Source organism: Rousettus aegyptiacus, unplaced genomic scaffold (assembly GCF_014176215.1).
Source record: "Rousettus aegyptiacus isolate mRouAeg1 unplaced genomic scaffold, mRouAeg1.p scaffold_m13_p_2, whole genome shotgun sequence".
Classification (NCBI taxonomy): Eukaryota; Metazoa; Chordata; class Mammalia; order Chiroptera; family Pteropodidae; genus Rousettus; species Rousettus aegyptiacus.
In genome coordinates, this window is record NW_023416295.1 from 174590115 (window position 1) to 174610915 (window position 20801).

Genomic DNA, 20801 nt, shown 5'->3' on the forward strand with positions numbered 1-20801 from the left:
AATTCAACACCCACTCCTGATTTTTAAAAAAAACTCCATAAAATACAAATGGATATTTTCATAAAGTATACCTATAGCAACTAGAAAAAGTTAGAAACTAAGTATTATCACAACTCACTATCATTAACATTGTTCTAAAGCTATGAAACATATAACATTAAATATCAACCCTGAAAAATAAAAAAGGTACTAGAAATTGTAATTATACAACAAAGATATTAATACTAGAAACTATGAATGTAACACAAAATTAACATTGCTTATGGATGATATTATCCCTTGGAAAATGCAAAAAAAAAAAATCTATTAAAAAAGTATTCAAACTTTAAAATAAAAATCGTAAGGTACCTGGGTGCAAAATCACCATCTAGAAACCAACACCTTTGATATAAACCAACACTCTTAGTTAGAAAATACAATGAGGGCGGCGGATAGGGTGTTTAGAAATTTTTTAAAAAGACGAACAATTGAAAAGGTTTACTAAGTTCTTAGCTAAGACTTTTCAAATTGTAGAGGGAGCAATTCTACCTGATTTGGTCTATTGATTTAACAAGACCCAAGAGAAAATGCCAAGAGGACGTGTGGCAATAGGAACAGCCAGGAAAATTCAGAAAGGGATGTGGGGGTATGACTCCTATCAGATACTAAAAAACATACTAGAAAGCTAAATCCTCATGTCACCGTCACCCCGAACTATCACAAAACCCCAGGCTGGCGGATGCCCCTGTCCTGCCCCGGGGAGGGGCTTGACTTGCAGCGAGAAGACGGCCAGGGAGAAGTGGAGGACGGAGCGGGGAAGAACGGCAGCCACCCGAGTCCTGAGCTCGGGGCGTTCCCACTCTGCAGGTCTGAGCTTTCCACCCTTCCACAGACTGCTGGCCACCTCCTCCCTCTTTCTAAGCGTCTCCACTCATAACCAGGAGAATCCCAACAAATACAACACTCGAGACGCGCCCAGCTTTAAAAACACAAACCCAAAGCCTCCCTTGACTCCTTATCACCCTCTAGCTACTGTCTCAGCAGAAGCTGACTCCAACAGGAACTTTTCAGTCCTTTTCTTGGGTAGATTTGTTAATTGACTGATCTGTCCATTTCCACCATTGCTTTTTTTTTTCCTCCGCAGAACTCTCTGACTTTATCTCTCTGTACCATTGTGATTCTATCTTCAAACAAACCCGGAATCCAACCACTTCTCAAAAACCATTCTTCCACCCAGGCCAAGCACCGCCCTCTCCGGCCTGTGTTACTGTCCCAGCTTCCTACTGGTCCCCATGCTTAAATCAGTTCTTGTCATGTCTCTGCTCAAAATCCTCCACGAGCCTTACTTCCTTAGCTGCTTCCAGCTCTTTACTCAAATATCTCCCCCCTCAGGGAGGCCTTCCCAAAGCACCCTGTTTAAAAGAGCAAACCCCACCCCAACATCCCTATCCTACTTCCTGCCTTATTTTTCTCTATAGCATCTGTCACTATATGTCATAGCAAATATTCTACCTGTTTATTATTTGCTTTGTCTTTCCCTAGCACAGGAACCTGTAACCTTCTCCTGTAAAGTTCCAAATAGAAAATACTTTAGGCTCTGCAGACCTTCTGTCCTGTCTCAACTACAAAACCAACGATAGTGACCCGTCAAGAACTGGACATGGCTCTGCTCTAATAAAAGCTTATTTACAAAGTCAGGCAGCAGGCCGGCTGACCTGAAGCCATAGTTTGCCAACACCTGTCCTGCTAGAACTGAGCTATGTTCTAACAGAAAATGTCAGCTCTGTGAAGGTATGGACATTTTCCTCTAAGATCATTTTGTCGTTGCTGTATACTCAGTTCCTGGAATAGTGTTTGACCTACAGGAAATAATAAGTATGGGCTAACTGAAGAAATAAATGAACTAAGTGATCAATGAAAGCAAGGCGGTATCGGTGCATCATTAGATAGATCGATGGAACAGAACAGAGTACGGAACTAGAACTAAAACACACGGTAATTTAGTTTACGTAAAGATGGCACTTCGAATCCACAGGATGAAGATGATCCTTTGATCTTGAGGTGACTGGCTAGCCGAGGAAAAGAGTAAGGCTGGGTCCCCGCTCAAGGCAAAATACATTCCAAAAAGATTAAAACTTTTAATGTTATAAGTAAAATCATAAAAGAAGTGAAATAAACCATGAGTGAATTTTTTATTCTCTCAGAGAGGGAAAAGGCTTTCTAAGTTACACGCAAAAGCTATCAAAGGAAAGAACAATAAACTACATTAAAATTTCTATAAGGAAAAAACTCACGCGCACCACAAACACACACACTGGAAAAATCATGGGAACTTTTAAATGAGGGTTGATTTCCTTAGCAAATAATAAGTTTCATAAGATGCTTCAGAAAATGAAATAGACTAGAAAGCAAAGGGAGAAACAAATGGCTTTCGAAACAGGAAAATATGCCCAACTTCACACAATTAGAGAAATGTAAATAAAAACTACAAAGTCCTATTTTTCACCCATCAGGCTTGTAAATATCCAAACACCTGAGGACACTGCAGGCTGGACAGGGTGAGCAGAGTTGGGGACTTCATAGCTGGCAGAAGGTAAGCTGATGACAGTCTCTGTGGAGAGGTCCTGGGCAACAGAAGTCACCAAGGCTTGTGCCTTTCCCCCGGCAGCCCCGGCCCGAGGCCTCCTCACCCCAGGCTCACTCGCCCGGCGGGAACGGCAGGTGATCGCTGCAGCACTGTCTGCCAGCGACTGCAGTGGTCCCATCCCTGGGGGAGGAACTAGACACATTAGACACCGGTCGTGAGGAAAGAGCTCTAGGATACACGAAGTGAGGGCGAACGGGAGGTGCTGAGCAGTATCGGAGGTTCTGAATACAGTGAATCACGAGAAGGACCAGGAAGCTGGTGGGCGGGAGGCCGCAGAGCGCGCAGCTGGGCCGCTGGCTCCGGCAGTGCCGGCCACGTCCTCCCCCCGTGGGTGCCTCCGACATGGTGGTGAGAGCAAAATCGAGCTCTCGGCGCTGCCGGGAGCCTTACTCGGTAGATACCTGCGGAAGCCTTGGGCCGGCGCCGGCGCGGAGCGGGCGCCCCGAGGTGGCCGGTGTTGCTTACGTCATCGCGAGTGTCATCACGCCCTCTGGAGATGGGCTAGAAGCGGAAGGGGCGCCTGGCTTTTTCACTGTGACCCCTCCTTCCCTTGCAACGTGGTGCCCTGACCACGTTTGCTTATTCAAAAAGTAGCAAAAGATGTTTTTAATAATAATTTTGTTATTTGAAAAATGCTTTTTTTTTTTTTTAAAAAAGGACACAACATTGCACATAAGTACTGGAATGAAGGAAATTGCTTTTTAAAAATGCCCACGGAGAAAAGACTGAAAGAGAGCAAACCAAAATGCCCACAGCGGTCACTGTTGAGTGGTGAAATTACAACTATTTCCTGTTTTCCAAATATTTTGTACTGAATTTATAAGTACGTTATGCATTTAAGTAACACAAAGGGCTTGTGTGTCAGACACCGTGCTAAACACTCACAGTCTCGATCTCGCCGGTCTGTGAAGCAAGTTTTATTTATTCACCACAGAGGGCACTAGTGGCCAAGGTCACACAGCCGGCTGGAGCGGGCACTTGACCTCATTCACCCACACCTCATTTAATCTGAAGTGGACACTTCGCAGGGCCACCACCCGAGGCTGGGCGCTCCGTGCTAAGTGCGGGACAGTGAGCGGAATCTATCCCAGTCCCTGGCCCTGGGGCCTGGGGTCGGGAGGGCCAGGTCTATCAACAAGTAGCACAGACCAGGAGGACCGCCGCCTCGGCGAGGGCCCGTGGGGCGGGCTGTGAGCCCTGAGCCCGCACGGGCACCGGCCTCGGCGAGGGGTCTCGGGGAGGCTCCCAAGGGCAGTTTCAGTTAAGGGCTCAAGATTATGAGTGGAGTGGACAAAGGAGGGGCACAGCACTGCAGGCCTGGCCGTGGGGGGCCGCCCAGTGAGGCTGGGACAGGAGAAAGGGGCCAGGAGCCAGGGCTGGAGACACGAGTCACAGGCCTCCTCACTGGGCCACAGCTTGGGTTTATCGGCAGAGGATGGGGCTGAAGAGTTTGGCCGGGAGGAGGCTGAGGGAAGTCTCTCTGGGGCGGCGAGAATAGATGTGCAGAGGTGTGACCCATGGAAGGCAGACGCTCAACCCATCCCCGGGCAGCGGGGGAAGGGGGTGCCTCCTGAGAGCACCCCTGGCTCAGCGGCAGCCTCTGCTTAGCCTGGCTGACTTCCTAAGGTGGGGGGTCGAGTGTCCTCTTGGGGAGAGTCCAAGGCAGCCTTGGCCCCTGGCCACCTCCGCACCCAGGCAGCCAGGGCTGAATGAATGGGCCTCTGTGGTCCCTCAATGGGCCTTTCGGCAACTCGTGCCTCTCAGTGCCCCTCGCTGGCCCTCGCTGGCAGAAGACCCTCCTCAGGGCACAAAGGACAAAGACGTTGCCCAAGGAGGCCCAGGCGGCCTCGGTGGGGCACTCGGGGGCAGGAGCACGGGTCTGACGGGTCCCATGTGAGCACTCCCGCAGGCCTGGCTGGTCCTCTGTGCCAGCCCAAGGGCAGTGTGGGGTTTCAATGACGCAAGGTGGCTGAACCCAGCACCCCTGCTGGGTTCCCCACCTTCTTCAGGAAGAAGTCCCCTTTCCCTGGCCAGATGAGCCAGGCCCCCCAGGCAGCCCCTGGAGTCACCAGCATGGACCCCACACTACAGCCCCCTGCCCTCCTCACCGCCAGGTCTCTGCCAGGACTATGTCTTGGGCCGAGGCCTATGCCAACCTGCCTGTGAGTCGCTCAACTGCCACCTCCCCACGGTCCGTCTCCACCACCCCACCCCCACACCAGGCTCTCTCTGACCCTCATGCTACCTGTACTTAAGCACCTGATCCCTTCTGCCTGAGCTACTTAACCGCCTTTGATCTTCCCCAAGATCCTGTGAAGCAAATTGCTACATTCACTTAACTGATGGGGAAACTGAGGCTCAAGGATTGACTCATTTGTCTGATGTCACACTGCTAGAATGTGGCAGAGCCAGACTATAACCTAGATCTGCCTGAGCCACGCTCTGAACTCTATGCTATGGCCTTGTCACACTGGTCCCTGATCACCTGACTGAGTGCCCCTCCCCACCAAGCAAGACAAAGCACCTTGCTGGCAGGGTGACCAGGATGAAGGCTAGGGCAGGGCCCACATCAAGGAGCTGGCATTTGTTAAACAAATACGTGACTATGACAAACCTCCAGTGCTCAGTTGACTCAGAGAACACCACGGCAGCCTCCAAGTCACCCCAAAGCCGCCGCCAGCAATAACTTTATGACGTGTACACTATGTGGTGAACTTAAAACTTAAAGTGCGTTTACAACCCTCAGATCACACCTGGAATCTCCCTAATAACCCAGTTCACAGTTCAGGAAACTGAAGCCCTTGATGCAGGTGGTGCAGCAGGTCAGAACCGGAGCTGGGACTGGAACCCAGGCCGGGTTCACCCCGCCCCCGCCCCCCGCGCCTGCTCTGTGCCAGGCGCCGCGTGAGGCCTGGGCTTCCGTGAGGAAGGGAAGCGGGGCCTGTCCTCGAGGTTGCTGTCGTGGGCTGGGGCTTCTGCCAGAGTGGCCCTTGGCCTGCAGGTCCCAAAACCACACCCTCAGACTCTCCGAAGCAGCAACGCGTACGAACCCCTGCAGCCCAGCGGCCACTGTCACACGACGCCACACCTGGCTGTGCAGCCGCTGTTCCCTGACAGCTTCGATCCTGCCTAAGCACAGCTATCAGCCCACACGGCAGCTCCACGTGCCGCGTCCCTCTCCTGTGGGCGCGTCGCTAGGGCCCCAAACTCCTAACGTACCGCCCGGCTCTGACACACACAAGGGGCGCCTCTGCCAGGTCCCCCTTTCCCCTCGCTGCTTCTACGATCTCCTCCACGGCGAAAAGCAGGGGGTGGGTTCTTCCTCACATACTAGATCGGGGCAAAGCCACAGAGGAAAAGGCACCGGATACCTCTCCCGGGCAAAATGGACAGGTGAGCGTGAGAACGGGCCACAGCCGTGCGTGTAGGAGACATGGGTCCCAAACCCTGACCGCCTACTTTGGGGCCGTGAAGCAGCACCTCAACTCCCTGGGTCTCGTCATCCACATCTGCCAACAGGGACACGCCCCTTCGTCACAGGGTGGCTATTGGGAAGGATGCAATACTGGGGCTTACAACAGGTGGCGTCAGCCGCCCCGGGAGAGAAGCGGCCTCGCTGGACCTTCAGGGGCGCCCTGGCTGAAGATGACTTCACCCTGCAGCGGTGCGCAGGGTGGCTCGGGCTGGCTCCTGGGACAAGCTGCGGGGAGCGGGGACTCCCAGGAGCTCGGCTGAGCAGCAGCTAATGCGCCCGTGTAGGGCGGGGCTCCCCTTCCCTCTGGGGCAGGAGGAATCGGAATCCTGGGCCCCACCTGCCGGCAGGTGACAGTCTTAGGGACACAAGGTGGCACCAGCCACTGCAGACAAACTGTGGACCAGCAGACAGGACCTGCAGACAGGGCTGGAGTCTCGGCAGGTGTGAAACCTGCAGCCCCTAAAGCGGGCAGGGGGTGGAGTTCTTGTTGTCTTTGGTGGGGGTTGGGATGTGATTCTTCCTAGTCCTGCATCTTCCTTTTCCATTTCTGTTGTCACTGACCTCCCGGAGGTGGTTTAACGGGCCCTGCTTTTCACTCATGGCTCCGCTTTAGGAGGTAAAAGGTGTGGACCAGTGAACACGCGTCCCGGAACCCAGGGCTGAGAGCGGCGGCCCAGGTCAGCCTTCCTCCCCCATTGTACGGAAGAGGAAATGGGTGAAGGGGGTGGGCCTTGCCCAGGGTCACACCCACCAGCCCCCTGGACTCACCACCCAGGGCTGTCGCCTGTCACAGGCAGCCTCTGTGACGCTCTCTGACGCTCTAGGTCCGGGGGCTGACCTCCAGCCCAAGTGGAGGCAGAGCAGCCAGGGGGACGGGGGCCCAGAGAGCCACAGTCATTGCTCCAAAGCAGCACAGCACGCAGGGAAAATCCCCTCCTGAGCCGCCTCTGCCCTCTGCCCTTCAGTCTGGCCAGGCGGGGTCCTCTTTGAGAAACGCCCACTCGAGGGCCACCTCTCCCTCCTCACTCAACAGGTACCTGTCCACCAATCCATCACCACGGCACCCCCACGGCCCCTTCCCTGGGCCGCTCATGGGGACATGCACCCTGAGCTGTCACAGGGGGTGCAGAGCAGGCACCGATGACCCTGGAGACCCCGATGGAAAGGGAGAGGAAGCCACACACAGAGGCGGCCATGCAGTGTCACAGGCCTGGTGGCAGACCTCGGTGCAGGAGCTGTCAGGGACAAATTCTATCAGGGCAGATTCTATCGGGGGGTCAGGAAAAGGCTGTGGGGGGGCCTTGACGTGATGCTCCATCAGAAGATAGGGCAAGGGGGACGAATCCAGGTAGATGGAGCAGCAAAGTATGGGGAGGCCCCCGAAAGAGTCGCATGGCCAGGGCTTATTAGCTTGTCAGCAAGGCCAGGTCACACAGGACCTTGAACTCTGACTCACAGGCCTCGAGCGGTCGTGAACGGTGTAAGCGGCGGGGCATGACACGGGAGTGGCGGCTGTGGGGCCACAGAGCGCCGGGTCCGGAGACTAGCGTGCTCCGGCAGAGGCGGCACAGGCGAGGATGAGGGACGGCTCAGAGACGAGGCGGGACTCGGCCACAGCTGGATGAGGCACGAGGAGGGCTCACCCCGGCGTGGCCTGCGGGTTAGATGTCCGGGTGCTAGGAAGAGGGTGCTGCAGGAGCGGCAGGTGTGGGGCCGGACTGAGGTGCAGGCACCCGGGACACTCTGAGAAGACGGAGGTCCAAGGGCGGTCGGCGACGGGCCCGGGACCCAGGGAGCATCAGGGCTGGTCTGCGACGGGTGCGGGCGGGGTGCGGGCGGGGTGCGGGAGGCAGCGCCAACGGCCGCCCTCTGGAGAGCGGCCTCCGCCACGGCCCCGGGGAGCTCTCAGGCAAGCCCGGCTCAGCCCGGCGCCCCCGTGCCCAGCCACTATGACCTGCACGAATGCGGCAACCGCGACGGCACACACCTCACACACGCACCTGGAGGGAGCAGACGGCGCAGAGAAGGTGAAAAGGTGGCTGTCGCGGGTCCTGTGCTGCGGCGACGCTGCCCAAGGAGCAGCGATCTGGAGAGAACTCGAAGGCGGACGCCCGTGCCCGCCTCACCCGAGGCCCCCCTGTCACTCTGAGCCCCAGCTCCCCGTAAATGGGGCCAAGAGCAGCCCGCCCGGCACCGCACTCAGCACAGCGGTGAGGACCAACGCGACATGGCCGGGAGAGCGCGCGGTAAAAGCCGGCTGATTCCTGAACTATCGAGGCGATTACGCTTTCTGTAAACAGTAGTCTGCACTCCGCTTTTCCTTCTCTGTCGTAAGAATTGTCCCAAATACAGTGTTTTCCAAGATTCAAAGCACTTCTAGAAGCGAAGGATTTTTGAACAGTAACAGGACCTCCATCTACAAGACAAAAACTTTAAAAATTAAGGCCCCGTCCTTTCTTTGCCAACAGACATTTCTTAAGTATGCACTGGTTATTCAACGGAGGCAACATATATACAGTCTTCTAAAAACTCAAGCTAGCTAGCTGGCCGGCTGGCTTGTAAGCTGTCAGACATAGATCGCCTTTCTAAAAGGAGGGGGTCCCCCCCAGATTGAGCCGATGCTTCTCTCGCCCAGTCTGGACTATGCAAAGTGTCCTCCCTGAGCTGGGTGGCCCACAGCCCTGCCACTTCATGGGTCTCACGCAATCTCACCTGTCCGCACAGAGGGGCTACAGGTGGGAGGGCCCTGTCAGGCATTCTAGCTCTTATGATCGGTCTCTGTCAGGGACCTCTCTGGGCCTCACCTACCTGTCTGTACAGTGACAGGGTTAGGCTGGCTGAATTCCAGATCCTTCCTGGCCAGCCCAGTTCCCTGGGACAGGCTGTGACCCAGAGGACATTCTGCTACCTAGGCTAAGGCCAAGAGACAGGGAACAAATTGCTAGGTCACCCCAGACAGTGGGAGGAGCGAGCTAGGCAGGCAGAAGAAGCCTCTCGGAGTCGGGTCTGCTCCCGGGAGAATGCCTGAACGCACACGGCGCTCCCTCCCCACCCGCACAAGCTCCCAGCGGGAAGAGCCGGGACCACGCTGGCGGCCGCACTCGGAGGGCCTCGGCACACACAGGCGGCCTGGGACCGTGCTCACCCGGCGCCCAGTGTCTGCTGTCTCTGAGGGTGAGGATGGGCGACGAGGAATGGAAGGGAGGAGTGGCAGCTGCTGGCTGTAGGCGGGATGCGGGTGCAGGTGGGGCGTGGGCCTCCCTGCCCTGGGCTGTGTCATCGTCACCTTCTGCTGCCCACCTTTCTTCCTGCTCTGTACTGACCGCTGCACAGTTCTGCGCGAGTGTGGTAAACATCTGTCCGCCACCCGCCATGTCCACCTAGGGTCCCAGCCTTGCCCTTGGTTGGGGGGGGGTAGGGTCGGACAGCAGCCTCTAAGCAATGGCCTCCCAAGTGCTAAAGAAATCATCTAAATGCAGAAACTTGTGCAGAAATAGTTTGGTTGCAAGCTATCTATAATAGTGAAAAATGGGATCCAAGCTAAGTTTCCCACAAGATGAAACCAATTCAGGAAATTAAGGCACATGCACTGTCTTGTGGTCATATAAATATTGAGAGTTTTAACATAAAAATTGTTTTAAGAATTTTAAGTAAGAAAGCACAATTAAGAAATTTTATGTACAGACTCTCAAGTATTCTTTAAACAGGTTTTTAAAATATTGGAAAGCCAGATTTTGCAGTTAATAGCGTATTTCCGGGTGACTGGAACTACAAATAACTTTTTTCCCCGTTTCTTTTATTTCCCAGGTTCCATAATGTGCATGTAATGTTTTTTAATTGGACAACAGTTGGGGATTCTGAGGCTGTCTTTTAACAAGTGGCTCCTGGCTTAGCTGGTGCTTGTGAGCCTGCCCTGCTCGGTGACGGAGGCGATTATAAACATGCACAGTAAGTGCTGCAGCCAGGGGGACGTGACGTGTCAGAGGCCACAGAACTGGCACATTTGGCCAGGCTGGGGCGGGGCAGCGCCAACACAGCTAGCTCATTACCCTCTCGCCTTGCAGAGACGGCCCTACAGCTGTGACCCTCGGTCTTTTTTAAAGTGTGAGTCCAACATCCTCAGGTTTCTCTGAAAGGTCGTGGAGTCCCTGCCTCGGGGGAGAGGCACGCTGGAAGCCTCCTGGCTCCTGCAGGCCCAGAAACGGATACAGGCCGCAACCCACAGACCTTAAAAATAGACCCAGGAACCGAAAGAGGCACCGCTACCCCTCCAAACGGTCACACTTCCTCCTCAGCTACTGGCCCAGAAACGACTCTGCCTCAGCCTCAGAGGGGCTGCGGCCGCAGGAACACCGTCCCCAGTGACTGCAGAGCACGAATCCAACCCCAATTCCATGAGCAGCCACGGGCGACGTCTCCTTTAGAGCTACGACAGCACATAGGGTCGGCCCTGCGCCACGGCTTCTGCGGGGCCTGGACCTGCCACGTCTCATTGACTCCTGATGCCACTCATGAGTCTGTGCCTGTGACTTCTCATACAAGCCCATGACCCTACAGACTGTTGTCTCCACTTTACAGCTGAGGACACGGAGGTCCCTAAGGGTGGCCTCCCACCCGCCTCCTATGCCCAGCTACACTGCACCTTGCAAAACACAGTCCAGCCCGACAGTGCGCAGCCCTCCCGCTAGCTCACAGGTGGGTCAGGCACCTGGCACGCACAGGTGTTCAGCAGAGGAGACGCTCACGGGAAAGCAGTTCCCTCTCTTCATTCCTTCTGGCTCATTCTGTGAACTCTGCAAATTAGCTACTTGCATCTGATAGGCCTCAGCTGGAACCCCATGACCCCCAGTTCTGCCCGCTCCCAGCTACCCCGGGCGAGTCACTTTCCTCTCTGAAGCTTGGTTTTCTCATTAGCGACATGGATGACGACAGAACCCGCCTCTACGGGAGGTACTGCTGTGGGCACAGGGCGCTGGCACACGGATGTCCAGTGTCGTCTGCGCTGTGGCCTCTCTGGCACAGGCCGTCCCACAGGTCTCACACCTGCAAAGCTCCCTAAGGCCAGGCCAAAGAAGTGCCAAATTCTCGAGTGAGCGCTCAGGGCCCCAAACCACGGCTCCTGCCCCAAGACGCACAGCTGCCCTGCAAGCCCCATGAGCCATGCAGGAGCCCCTCCCTCCCTCCGCCCCTCTCAAAGGCCACACCCCCATCAGCCCTGTGGCTCTTTTCTTAGGGGTGCACACTCACACCTCGACTTAGGCCCTTCCTCCATCTATCTGGAGCCAGGCAGCCATGCACACCTGGTGCCGCTGGAGGACCAGCACCTGAGGACAGGTGTGAGCAGGCTTCACCGCTGCCAGGAGCGTGGGCCGAAACAGAGTCTGGCTCTTCCTGGCCACAAGACTGGGGGGTGGGCTACTTCACCTCCACACCTGCGTTTCCTCCTCAGGCCAGAGAAGAGTACCACAATACCTACCTTATAGGACTTTTTGAGCATAAAAGGAAATGGTGAGCATGAGACACTCCTTTTGCCCCACAGCATTCTGGACAGAGAATTCCCTAGGCCACCTAAACAGGGGTGACAGCCCAGGCAAAACGGCTCTAAAAATGCTCACCCTAGGCAGGTCCCAAAGACAACCTGCATGATGTAGGTCCCCCCTCACAGCGCCTCTCGACTCACACTGGGTCCTAGGGCCAGGTGGTGTCCACGTGGCCTACCCGAACGTCAGTGGAGTGCTGCCCTGTTGGAATGCTTGGGCCGCCATCCAGGTCCCATGATAAGGCCCAAGCCCCAGGAGAAGCGTCAGGCTATGTCGACCTTTGGTCCAGATGCCTGCATCACCCATCTGGACCTGGACCACCTGACTCTCCAGCTCAGATTCCGAAGCCCCACAGAAGCTACCGCAGCCAGCAGCTTGGTTCATCTACTACGTGGAATCACAAGCAGATGCCCGTAGACAAAACACTAAAATCCTACTCAGAGCAGCCACAGCCCTGGCTCCTTCCAGCAGGGTTCTTGCTCCAGCTAAGTCACTTGTGCACCTGGCTTCTCTCCCTTGTTCCACTGTGCCCTCCCACAAGGCAGGATCAGGGCCAACCCGCCTGCCTGGCTTGGAGCAGGTACTCAAAAAATGCTTCTATTGAAGAGGGCACAGGAGATAAGATTCAAGTCAGGTCTGGATCTATGCGGTAAAATACCTTCCATCATGACAACCAAGTGACGATCTCCCATCTTATAGACATACCCTGTGACTCAGAAATGACAACAGCTTGTCCAGGCTCAAGCATTTCCACCAGAGCTTCCCTTATACTTTCAAAACAACCTCAGAAAACAGGGCACAGTTCTGAATAACATAAGCATTAGTTAGACAACAAAAATCTGGGAGATTTCAATTAATTCCTAAATGTAACAGGTTGTCACAGCTGTAAAGTGGAGATGAGAGGGTTTCCTGATGCGCTGGATGTCAAAGTCTTTGGGGCCAGTGTTTGGGGTTCGAGACTCAGTGCTCAGGCCAAACACTGGCTTCTAACTCTACTGTGGCCATGAAGTCACCATTCAGCGTGGCCCTCTCTGAGCATCCCATTTACCTCATCTGAAACACGAGAGATGAGCGACACGAGCCCTACTAAGGGTTGCTAGGATTCCATTCTCCTTGGCCATCCACACCCCCTTCGTTTCCCAGCCCAGAAATTAATCATCTCATTTGTCTGCTAAATGTCTACTGGGCACCCCCTCTGCACATGGCCATGCTGGGCACGGAGTTGGGCAATGCCCTGCAGGGGTCCCTTGCTAACTGAGGAGACAGCCAGGCAGACCATCACAAGGCCACAGTCATCCTGATCGTCCAGCGGACACGCACGTGGTACAGAGAGCACGGGGCCGGCTGGGGAGTGGAGGAAGCGTTCCCAAGTGGCAGCACTGGGAGGGGAGGCTTGAGGGGAGACCTGTAGGTGTTTGCAGGGCCGGCAAGTAGCAGGTGGCTTTCCACACCACAGGGACCGAGTGGTGGGGGGTATGGGGCAGGGCAGGGGGTGAAACAGGGCGACTTGTGTGTGAGGGAGGGCTGGAGGGCGTGACCGCCAGGCTCAGCCCTCGGCCTGCTGTGGGGCAGCTTGCCCCAGATGCGGTGCAGGAGGTGCGGCAAGGCCTGGCTGGCCACATTCATCGGGGTGGGGAGAGCGGGGCAAGTTCTAGGTCAGACCGACCAAGGGTCAATTCCAACTGTGCCACAGCCTCTTCGGCTCTCCCTGGACAAGTCTTTTGCTTCTCTGAACCTCAGGCGCCTCGTCAGTGAAACGGAGATGCTGCTCCAGTATCAAAATGAGAGCACACAAGGCACCTGGTGCACAGTAAGTGCTCAGTAAATGCCAGCTGCCAGAACAAGCTGCTACCGTTCTTAGCGGACGGCCCTGTGGGCTCCTCGGGGCAGGGCCTGCCTAACAGGGGAGAGATGCTCAGAGGCCAGGACAGTAAAGGCCTGTTGACAGGGGAGTGGGGAGGGGCTGCCTGGAGCTACTGAGCAAAGGGCTGAGGGCCTGCCAAGCTGGCACGCAGCCTGGCACACAGTAGGAACTTGGTGAATGTTTGCTTAGTGAATTAATGCAATCCTTCCGTTTCTAGTCAAAACTAAGTCGTGACACTTTTCAGAAAAGGAACCAGCGAAACCTCTGTCATCCATTCCCACTCACCCTCACCCCACCCTGCACAAGAGAAAAGCTTCACTCCCGGGGCACGCTGGGCTGGGCCCTGCTCCCCTGAAGGAAGCGAGCACCTCGTGCTAAGCCTGCCTCCTACACAAAGGAGGACTGGAATTTATTTCATTTCATCACAGGTCCTCTAGGGCGTGGCCTGCTGAGGGGCCTGGCCGCCTGGGGCTGTCATGTCCCTGATGCCTTGTGACTTTAAGGGGGAGACACTGGTTCTTTGGGACTCGGTTTCCCCAGTGGCGAATGAGGGAGGAGGACTCATAGAACCTCCGAGGCTGACATTCCCTTCTCAATGGTGTGGACTTCTCAGAAATCGCCAGCCCAGACTGGGGATGAGGGTGGGGTGGGGGTGGGCAGACAACGGGCTATGAAGTCATTCCCGTGTGAGGAAGGGAGGGGTCTTTTCATAGAGAAAATGGCAAACCAGGCACCACAGGGGAGGGGGCTCCTTCCGCTCCAGTCTGGGCACCATCCATCTCAGGAGCCATTACCTCACACCCAGCCAGGCCCGGAGACCCCACCCACACCTGCAGTCCCTGGCTCTGTGGAACCATGCGGGGCACCCCCACCCCACCCCACCCCGCCCCGCCACAGGCAGATCTATGACCCAGGGGCGCCGGAGAGCAGAACCGCACCCAGAAGGGCCCCCTCCCTCTGCCAAGCGGGTGGGTTCGGGAGACCACAGCCCAACAGGTCTCCCCTCAGAGCTAAGGGTCCCGCGGAACCCGCAGGTGCCGACAGGTCTGGGAAGACAAAGGCTTCAGGAGGCCGGAGCCGTGGCCCTCCTCGTCAGCTGGCTATGATGCCAGGGCGGCCTGCTGGGAGGTCTCCCCAGAGCCGCAGGGGGCCCTGGTTCTGCGGGGATGGCCCGAGGGTCCCCCCACGGCCAGCGCCCACACTCTGCGGCGGCCCCGAGGCCCGGGAGAGCCGCGGAGAGCAAAGGGGAAGATGGGCAGGGGGAGACGCCGTGGCCCGGGAAACAGAGAGACGCGGGGGTAGGAGTGTGGGCGCTGCTCTTGGAACCAAAATCAGAGACGGAGACACAGGGGCGCGGGGACCGGGAGGGGAGCGCGACAGGCAGGGAGCCCCGAGACCCGCGCAGAGGTGGAGACACCGACAGACAGAGACGCGCGCAAGGACAGAGACACGGACAGAGACACGCAGAGACGGGGACGCACGAAGCGCGAGGGCCACGCCGGGCCCGACACACGCGGAGCCGCGCGCCCCGGCGCCGGCCACTCACCGAGGCCGCAGACCTCGCGGCGCAGGCTGAGGCGGCCGCGCTCCTCGGCTATGGCGCGCAGCATGTGCTGCAGCGAGCGCTCCTCGGCCTCGGCGCCGCCCGCAGGCTCGGGGGAGGCGGCCGCGGCGGGGACGGCGGGCGGCCCGGCCCGCAGCCCCGCGGGCGCCGGCGCCAAGGCGCAGGCCCGGCCCGGCGGCCGCGCGGAGGCCATGCCGGGCCCCGGCTCATCGCCCGCGCCGCGCCCGCGGGGGGCCCCGGCGCGCCCCGCCGCCCCCGCCCCGGCGCGGCCCGCCGCGAGCACCAGTGAAGCCACAATCCGCCTTTGTGCGCGTCGCCGCCGCCACCCGCCGAGCCGAGTGAGGCGAGCGCACCCCCGCGCCGCCGTCCGCGCGCCTCAGGCCGCCGCCCGCCCCGCCCCTACCTGCCCCAGGCCCCGCCCTCCAGGCCCCGCCCCGCCCCAGGCCCCGCCTTCGCCCGCCGCCGCGCCCTCTCTGGCTCCGCCCACTCCCAAAAGTCCTGCCTCCGCCCACCGCCAACGTTTCCCCCAAAAGGCTTTCGAGATCTCGCCTCGACCCCCAGTCCATGGACTTCTGACCCTCCGTAGCCCCTCTGACCCCTGTGGTCACCTCCAGGCCCTAGCCCCACGGCCGTCTCAGCGCCTGACCTCCGCCCCCGAGCCCCCTCCGGGGCTTGCCTCCCCCCTCCTCGGTCGTTCCTTCCGGGCCCGTCCCCCTTCCCCCACTCTCCTGCTGCCCTGCCCGAGATCGACTTCGTCACACGCCCCACTCGTTGTCATCCTCCTCCTCTCCTCCAAGTTGCGAAGGCCGGTTTTTGCTAGGAACTTCCTCAGAAGAACCGCAAATGACGTCGCTCCCTCCCCCATAAAGAGGTCTCCTGGAGGGCACCGGGGCAGAGACTTTCCCACCCCCACCGACTCCGGCACAGCGCAGGTGTTGAGAAGGGCTGTGAGCTGTTTGCTCAGCTGTGGCCGGTGTCTCTCCCGGGGTGCTGACTACGGAGGAGGCGGGGCGGGCGGGAGGTACTAGGGCCGCTGGGCAAGTGATCCTGAGGCAGGCCAAGGTTGTGGGGCATGGATTCCGTGAGCTGGCCTCTGCTGACAGAGAGCGACCCAGGGAGAAGCTGCCAGAGGCCTTCCCCAGACCGCACCCCTAGCGGCCCCCTCCCAAGGACGGGGTGAGGAGGATGGGGTGAGGAGGACATGGAGAGGGAGTGCCCAGTGTCCCAACCAGCTGTTTCCAGCGTCATCCCCCTGCAGGCACGCTAGCCCCATTCCTCAGATCCATCAAGGAAGGTTGAGCCTGCCTCCTCCCCCATCCTTGTAAAATTTGCTTCCTCATTTTCCTTCGGATCCCCGAGTCACCTCCTCAAAGAGCCTTCCCTGACTACCTCACCTAAAATGCCGCCTTCCCTCCCTCTCTGGCCTCTTACCCTACTTTATTTTTCTTCACAGCACAGAGCTTACCTCCTCTAACTGCACACTGTACGCTATGTGTTGTTTATGGTGTGACTTCCCCACAGAGGAAGGGGTCTGTCTTCTGCACGGTTGTATTTCCAGTGCCTAGAAGGTTGTCTGGCAGGTGGTGGATGCTCAATAAATAAATAAATGTGAGATGGATGAATGAAGAACGAGTTAGAGGCCTAAAAGGGAAGCAAGGAAGTCTTCCTGGAAGAGGTAGTAAGGAGGCCTAGGACAGTGGGGAATGGGAGTAGCCCTGAAGAAAGAAATGAGTGGTCTGGATCCTGCTTTAGGCCTCGCCTCGAGTTTTGTGCCCGTGTTTGATTGCTCTGTGTCCCCAGTGCCAGGCTTGGGGGACTGCGGGGGTGGGGAATTAGTGAAGTGAGTGATTGGCCGTGGGTATATCTTCTCCAGGCCGGTGTCCCCATCTGTAAAATGAAGACAGTGACTTGTGGGTTGAGACTTCAGTTCTGAGTCTGAAGAGCTGAGACTGGAACCGGGGAAACGGGAAATGGGACAGGCTGCACCAGGGCTCAGAAGCTGACAAGGCCAGTGGTCATATCCCACTCACTTCCCAAAACTCTCAGCGAGCCCTGCCTGTCCCCACGGCCACCCCTTTGCTGGTGCTGTGCCCCTTGCCTGAGAAAACCCTTTCTTCTCCACGGCCGTACTCACCCTCCAGGCCCGCCTTCCCTGGAAAGCCCTCTGGTTAGGCTTGGCCCCTGCGCTTGTGTTCTTATCTGCCTCACGAACTCCCTTCCCGCACCCCAGCCGACACCCATGGCTGCCACAGGACCAGCATCGGATCAGCTCAGCCGTATTTCCTGGCATCCAGCCCAGGACAGGTGCCAGAAAATATCCGTCGAATGAATAAATGAACAGGGCTGGGGCTCTCTTCCTTCTATTTCAGGAACACTCCAGGTATCGCCCACATAGAGGGTGTTTCAGTGTCAACAAACGTTAAGTTATATTTTGGACTTGGAGCGCACGTGAGCAGGGCTTCTGGGGCCACCCACCACGTTCTGTTTCTCTATCTGGGTGCCAACTGCATGGGTGTGGTCGGCTTATAAAAAATAATCAAGCTGTAACTTTATGATCTGTGCACTTTTCTATATACAAATATTCAGAATAAGAAGGTGAAGGGATGAAAAAGCACCAATGAGTAGTTACAAAATAGTCACGGGGACGTAGAGCACAGCCTCGGGAAGACAGCCAAGGCATTGTGATGGCTGCACGTGGAGCCACATGGGCACTGAAATAATTGGGGCGGGGGGCCACGTCATGAACTATATAAATGTCTAACTGCTGTACTGTCTACCTGCAACTAATATAAGATTTAAAAATTTTTAATAAAGAAAATATTTAGAATAGAAAACAGAATTAAAAATAAAATGATTTAAAATCCTTGAAAAAATTGTGGTTTACCCATATTTCCCATTATAACGAAAATGTTCTTATCTATGAGGAAGTGAAATGCACCTTGAAAGACCATTGAGGGGGCGGGGAAAAAGGTATGTCAGCAGACTAATGGCCCCCACAGGTGTCCACACCCACAGATGTCCACTCCCTCATCTCTAGGACCTGTGACTATGTCACCTTACATGGCAAAATGGATTTTGCAGGAGTGATCAGGGTACAGACCTTGAGATGGAGAAATTATCCTGGATTATCCACGTGGGCCCAAACTACATAAATTCTTAAACTCGGAGGTAGTTTTCTGGCTGTCATCCGAAAGACATTACGACGAAAGAAGACACATAGGGATGCGATGTTGCTGGCCTCAAAGATTAAGGGGGGGGGGGCACGAGTCAAGCAACGCAGGCACCTTCTAGAGGCTGGAGGAGACGAGCAAACAGATTTTTCCCTACGGCCTCCAGAAGGGACCAGCTCTGCCTGCAGCCTGCTTTCAGCTCAGCGAGGCCCCCGCTGTAGTGCTGCTCTGTAGACGGAACTGAGAGACGAAACATTTGTGTTGTTTTAGGGCGCCTACTTGGTTGGTGGTTATGGCGCCGGGTAGGAAGTACGATGAGCAACCCTGGAATGAAGGGAATCGCGTAAGCTCTCAACTCGAGCACTTCTTTCCTTGAGGTTTATTTTGCAAACAATGCTAGAGCAATAATAAAGCAAAGTTTAGCAAAAAGGAAGATGAACCGCAAGCCAACTGCTGTCATCGGTTGGTTGCTTCATTTTCGATACGGTATGCCTAAACGCCAGTCTCATGTACATGATTGTGACAATGGCTTTGAGGGTTCACGTTTTATGTGTACACGTTTGGGGCTGATCTTATTCAAAGAGCCAGTGAGTATGAAGAAGCAACGCTCCCAGAGAACATTTCTCCCTCTTTTTAAGTGGCTGAAAGCCCCACGGACTTGGTGGACGAGGTGCCAGTGTGGTCGAGAAGCTATGGCCACCAACCTTCTCCGAGCCTCAGTTTACTGTCCGTATAATGGCAGGTGGTATGGGATGGTCGCTGAGGTCCTTCCTGGCTTGACGGTCTCCAAATCTACACTTGGACTCCAATTGTTTATCTTTTCTCCTTAGTCCCCAAGAAGAAAAGATAGCGGAGGTCAGAGGTCAGGTGAAGAAGCCTCACCTTGGGTTGATAATCACGGGTTCCCAGAGGCAGATCCAAAGGTTCTTGTAGGTGCCCCTGATAGTCATCTGTCAAAATACTTTTGGAGGTCATGTGAGTGTGTCATTAGCAGCTTCTTCCTTATGACTCATGGTTCTCCTTTGCTGGAAATTCCTGTTTCTTAGCCTTTTTTTTTTTTCTTCTGGAAAATTAAATCCAACCACTGTCCTGATCTAGATTGCAATAGCTCCTCCAACACTGTTTGTTTTCTCACCTGCTACCAAGGTAGGAGAACTACCTGAAAAGGTCCAACCGCCTCCCTACTCCCACCTATCAGCCCCTTTGCCACCATCCCCCACCCTCCCCCGAATATGTTCTCTCTCATCCTCCGCTGTTGTCAGAATTTCCACCTCTAGCACTCCACTTTTTTTTCTTTTTTTAATAGATCTCTGCTAAAATTCCCCTGGAGGCGATAATCTCTGAATTATTCTAAGGCACCAAAACCTTGATGAGAATACAGGGTTCAGAGGAGATTCTGAAAGAGGAAGTGCCCAATGGGGATGGGGGTTGGGGAGACACAGTTTCTTGAGGAACTGCCTCATGCCAGAAAAGTCAAGAACATAAACAAGTATAATCTTGAGCCCTGGGAGGCAAATAGTGTTGTCTACATGCATCAGGCGAGACAGCCCAGGGCGGCTAAGCAATGCTCAAAATCACACAGCAAGGTAGACCCGGAGTCAGAATTCGAACCCACCGCAGCCGAGAAGGAAGAGACAACAATGCACATGCCATATGCCATTAATTCATCTCTTTTCTGGTTTTGGGAGGGAAGAACCCATGGAGAATGGTCATGGAACATGATCTATTTTGAAAGGTGAAACTCCACTTCATGGAACCGCAAGACAGCGGGTTGGTGCCAGGAAGAACAATTGCAAGGACCCGAGGATGAGGTGGGCAGGCTACACGTGGGTACACACGAAACGGGGGAAGACATTTAAATGGCCATCAGGAGACCTGGCACCAACACACTTCGAACCTTCCGCTCCAGAGCCCTGAGCCTCCCGTCTGTAAATGAGCAGGCTGAGCCGGATGTCCCCGTGGGCCCTTCCAACCCCGGCATCGTGGGAGGACAGGCGGGGTGAGCCGGGGCTGAGCTAGGGAGCCCGCTCCTTTCCGTGGCAACCCAGGTCCCCTCTTTCCTTTGTCCAGGAACACACGGCCTGCAGTGCCTTGGGCGATAGAAACTGTATGAACGACCAACATGTGTATTACTGCAAAATGCACAAATAAAAGGGCAAAATTAACATGAAAGATGTTTCACTAAATACTTATGAGATATAACGTTAGGTAGTCTTTATTTTTGATTTGGTATTTACGAAAGTTTTACATTTGAAACCTCTTTGTGGGTTAGGTTTTCTTATGTGGCAAGAATCTTGAGACTTCTGAGTAGTCGATAAGAAATTACAACTTACAGGTTACTAGCGTTTTATCTTACGTAGCAAACATGAGTTCAGGGCTTACCATGTGCCGGGCACTGTTTTATGACTTTACAAAAGCCAGTGTTGGATTCTGTGACTTAGGGACTGCGGAGCCGTCTTCTGCTTGTAAGCCAGAGGCACAGAGGCAGATAAGCCTCCAAAAGGTTAGGTGATCTTCAGAGGCAGAGTCATGTAGCCAAGTGATTCAAGAGCAAAATTAAAA

The 20801-nt window shown here is 55.5% G+C and overlaps 1 protein-coding gene across 1 annotated transcript in view; it reads right to left on the reverse strand.

Moving 5' to 3' along the window:
• Positions 1–15199, reverse strand: part of KIAA0930 (KIAA0930 ortholog) — a 39435-nt gene extending 24236 nt beyond the window's left edge. Inside the window, exon 1 of the mRNA XM_016135730.2 lies at positions 15052–15199. Coding sequence (XP_015991216.1) covers positions 15052–15115 — 64 coding nt within the window. The 5' untranslated portion in view covers positions 15116–15199. The remainder of the gene's footprint in view (positions 1–15051) is intronic.
• Between the last annotated feature and the right edge of the window lie 5602 nt (positions 15200–20801).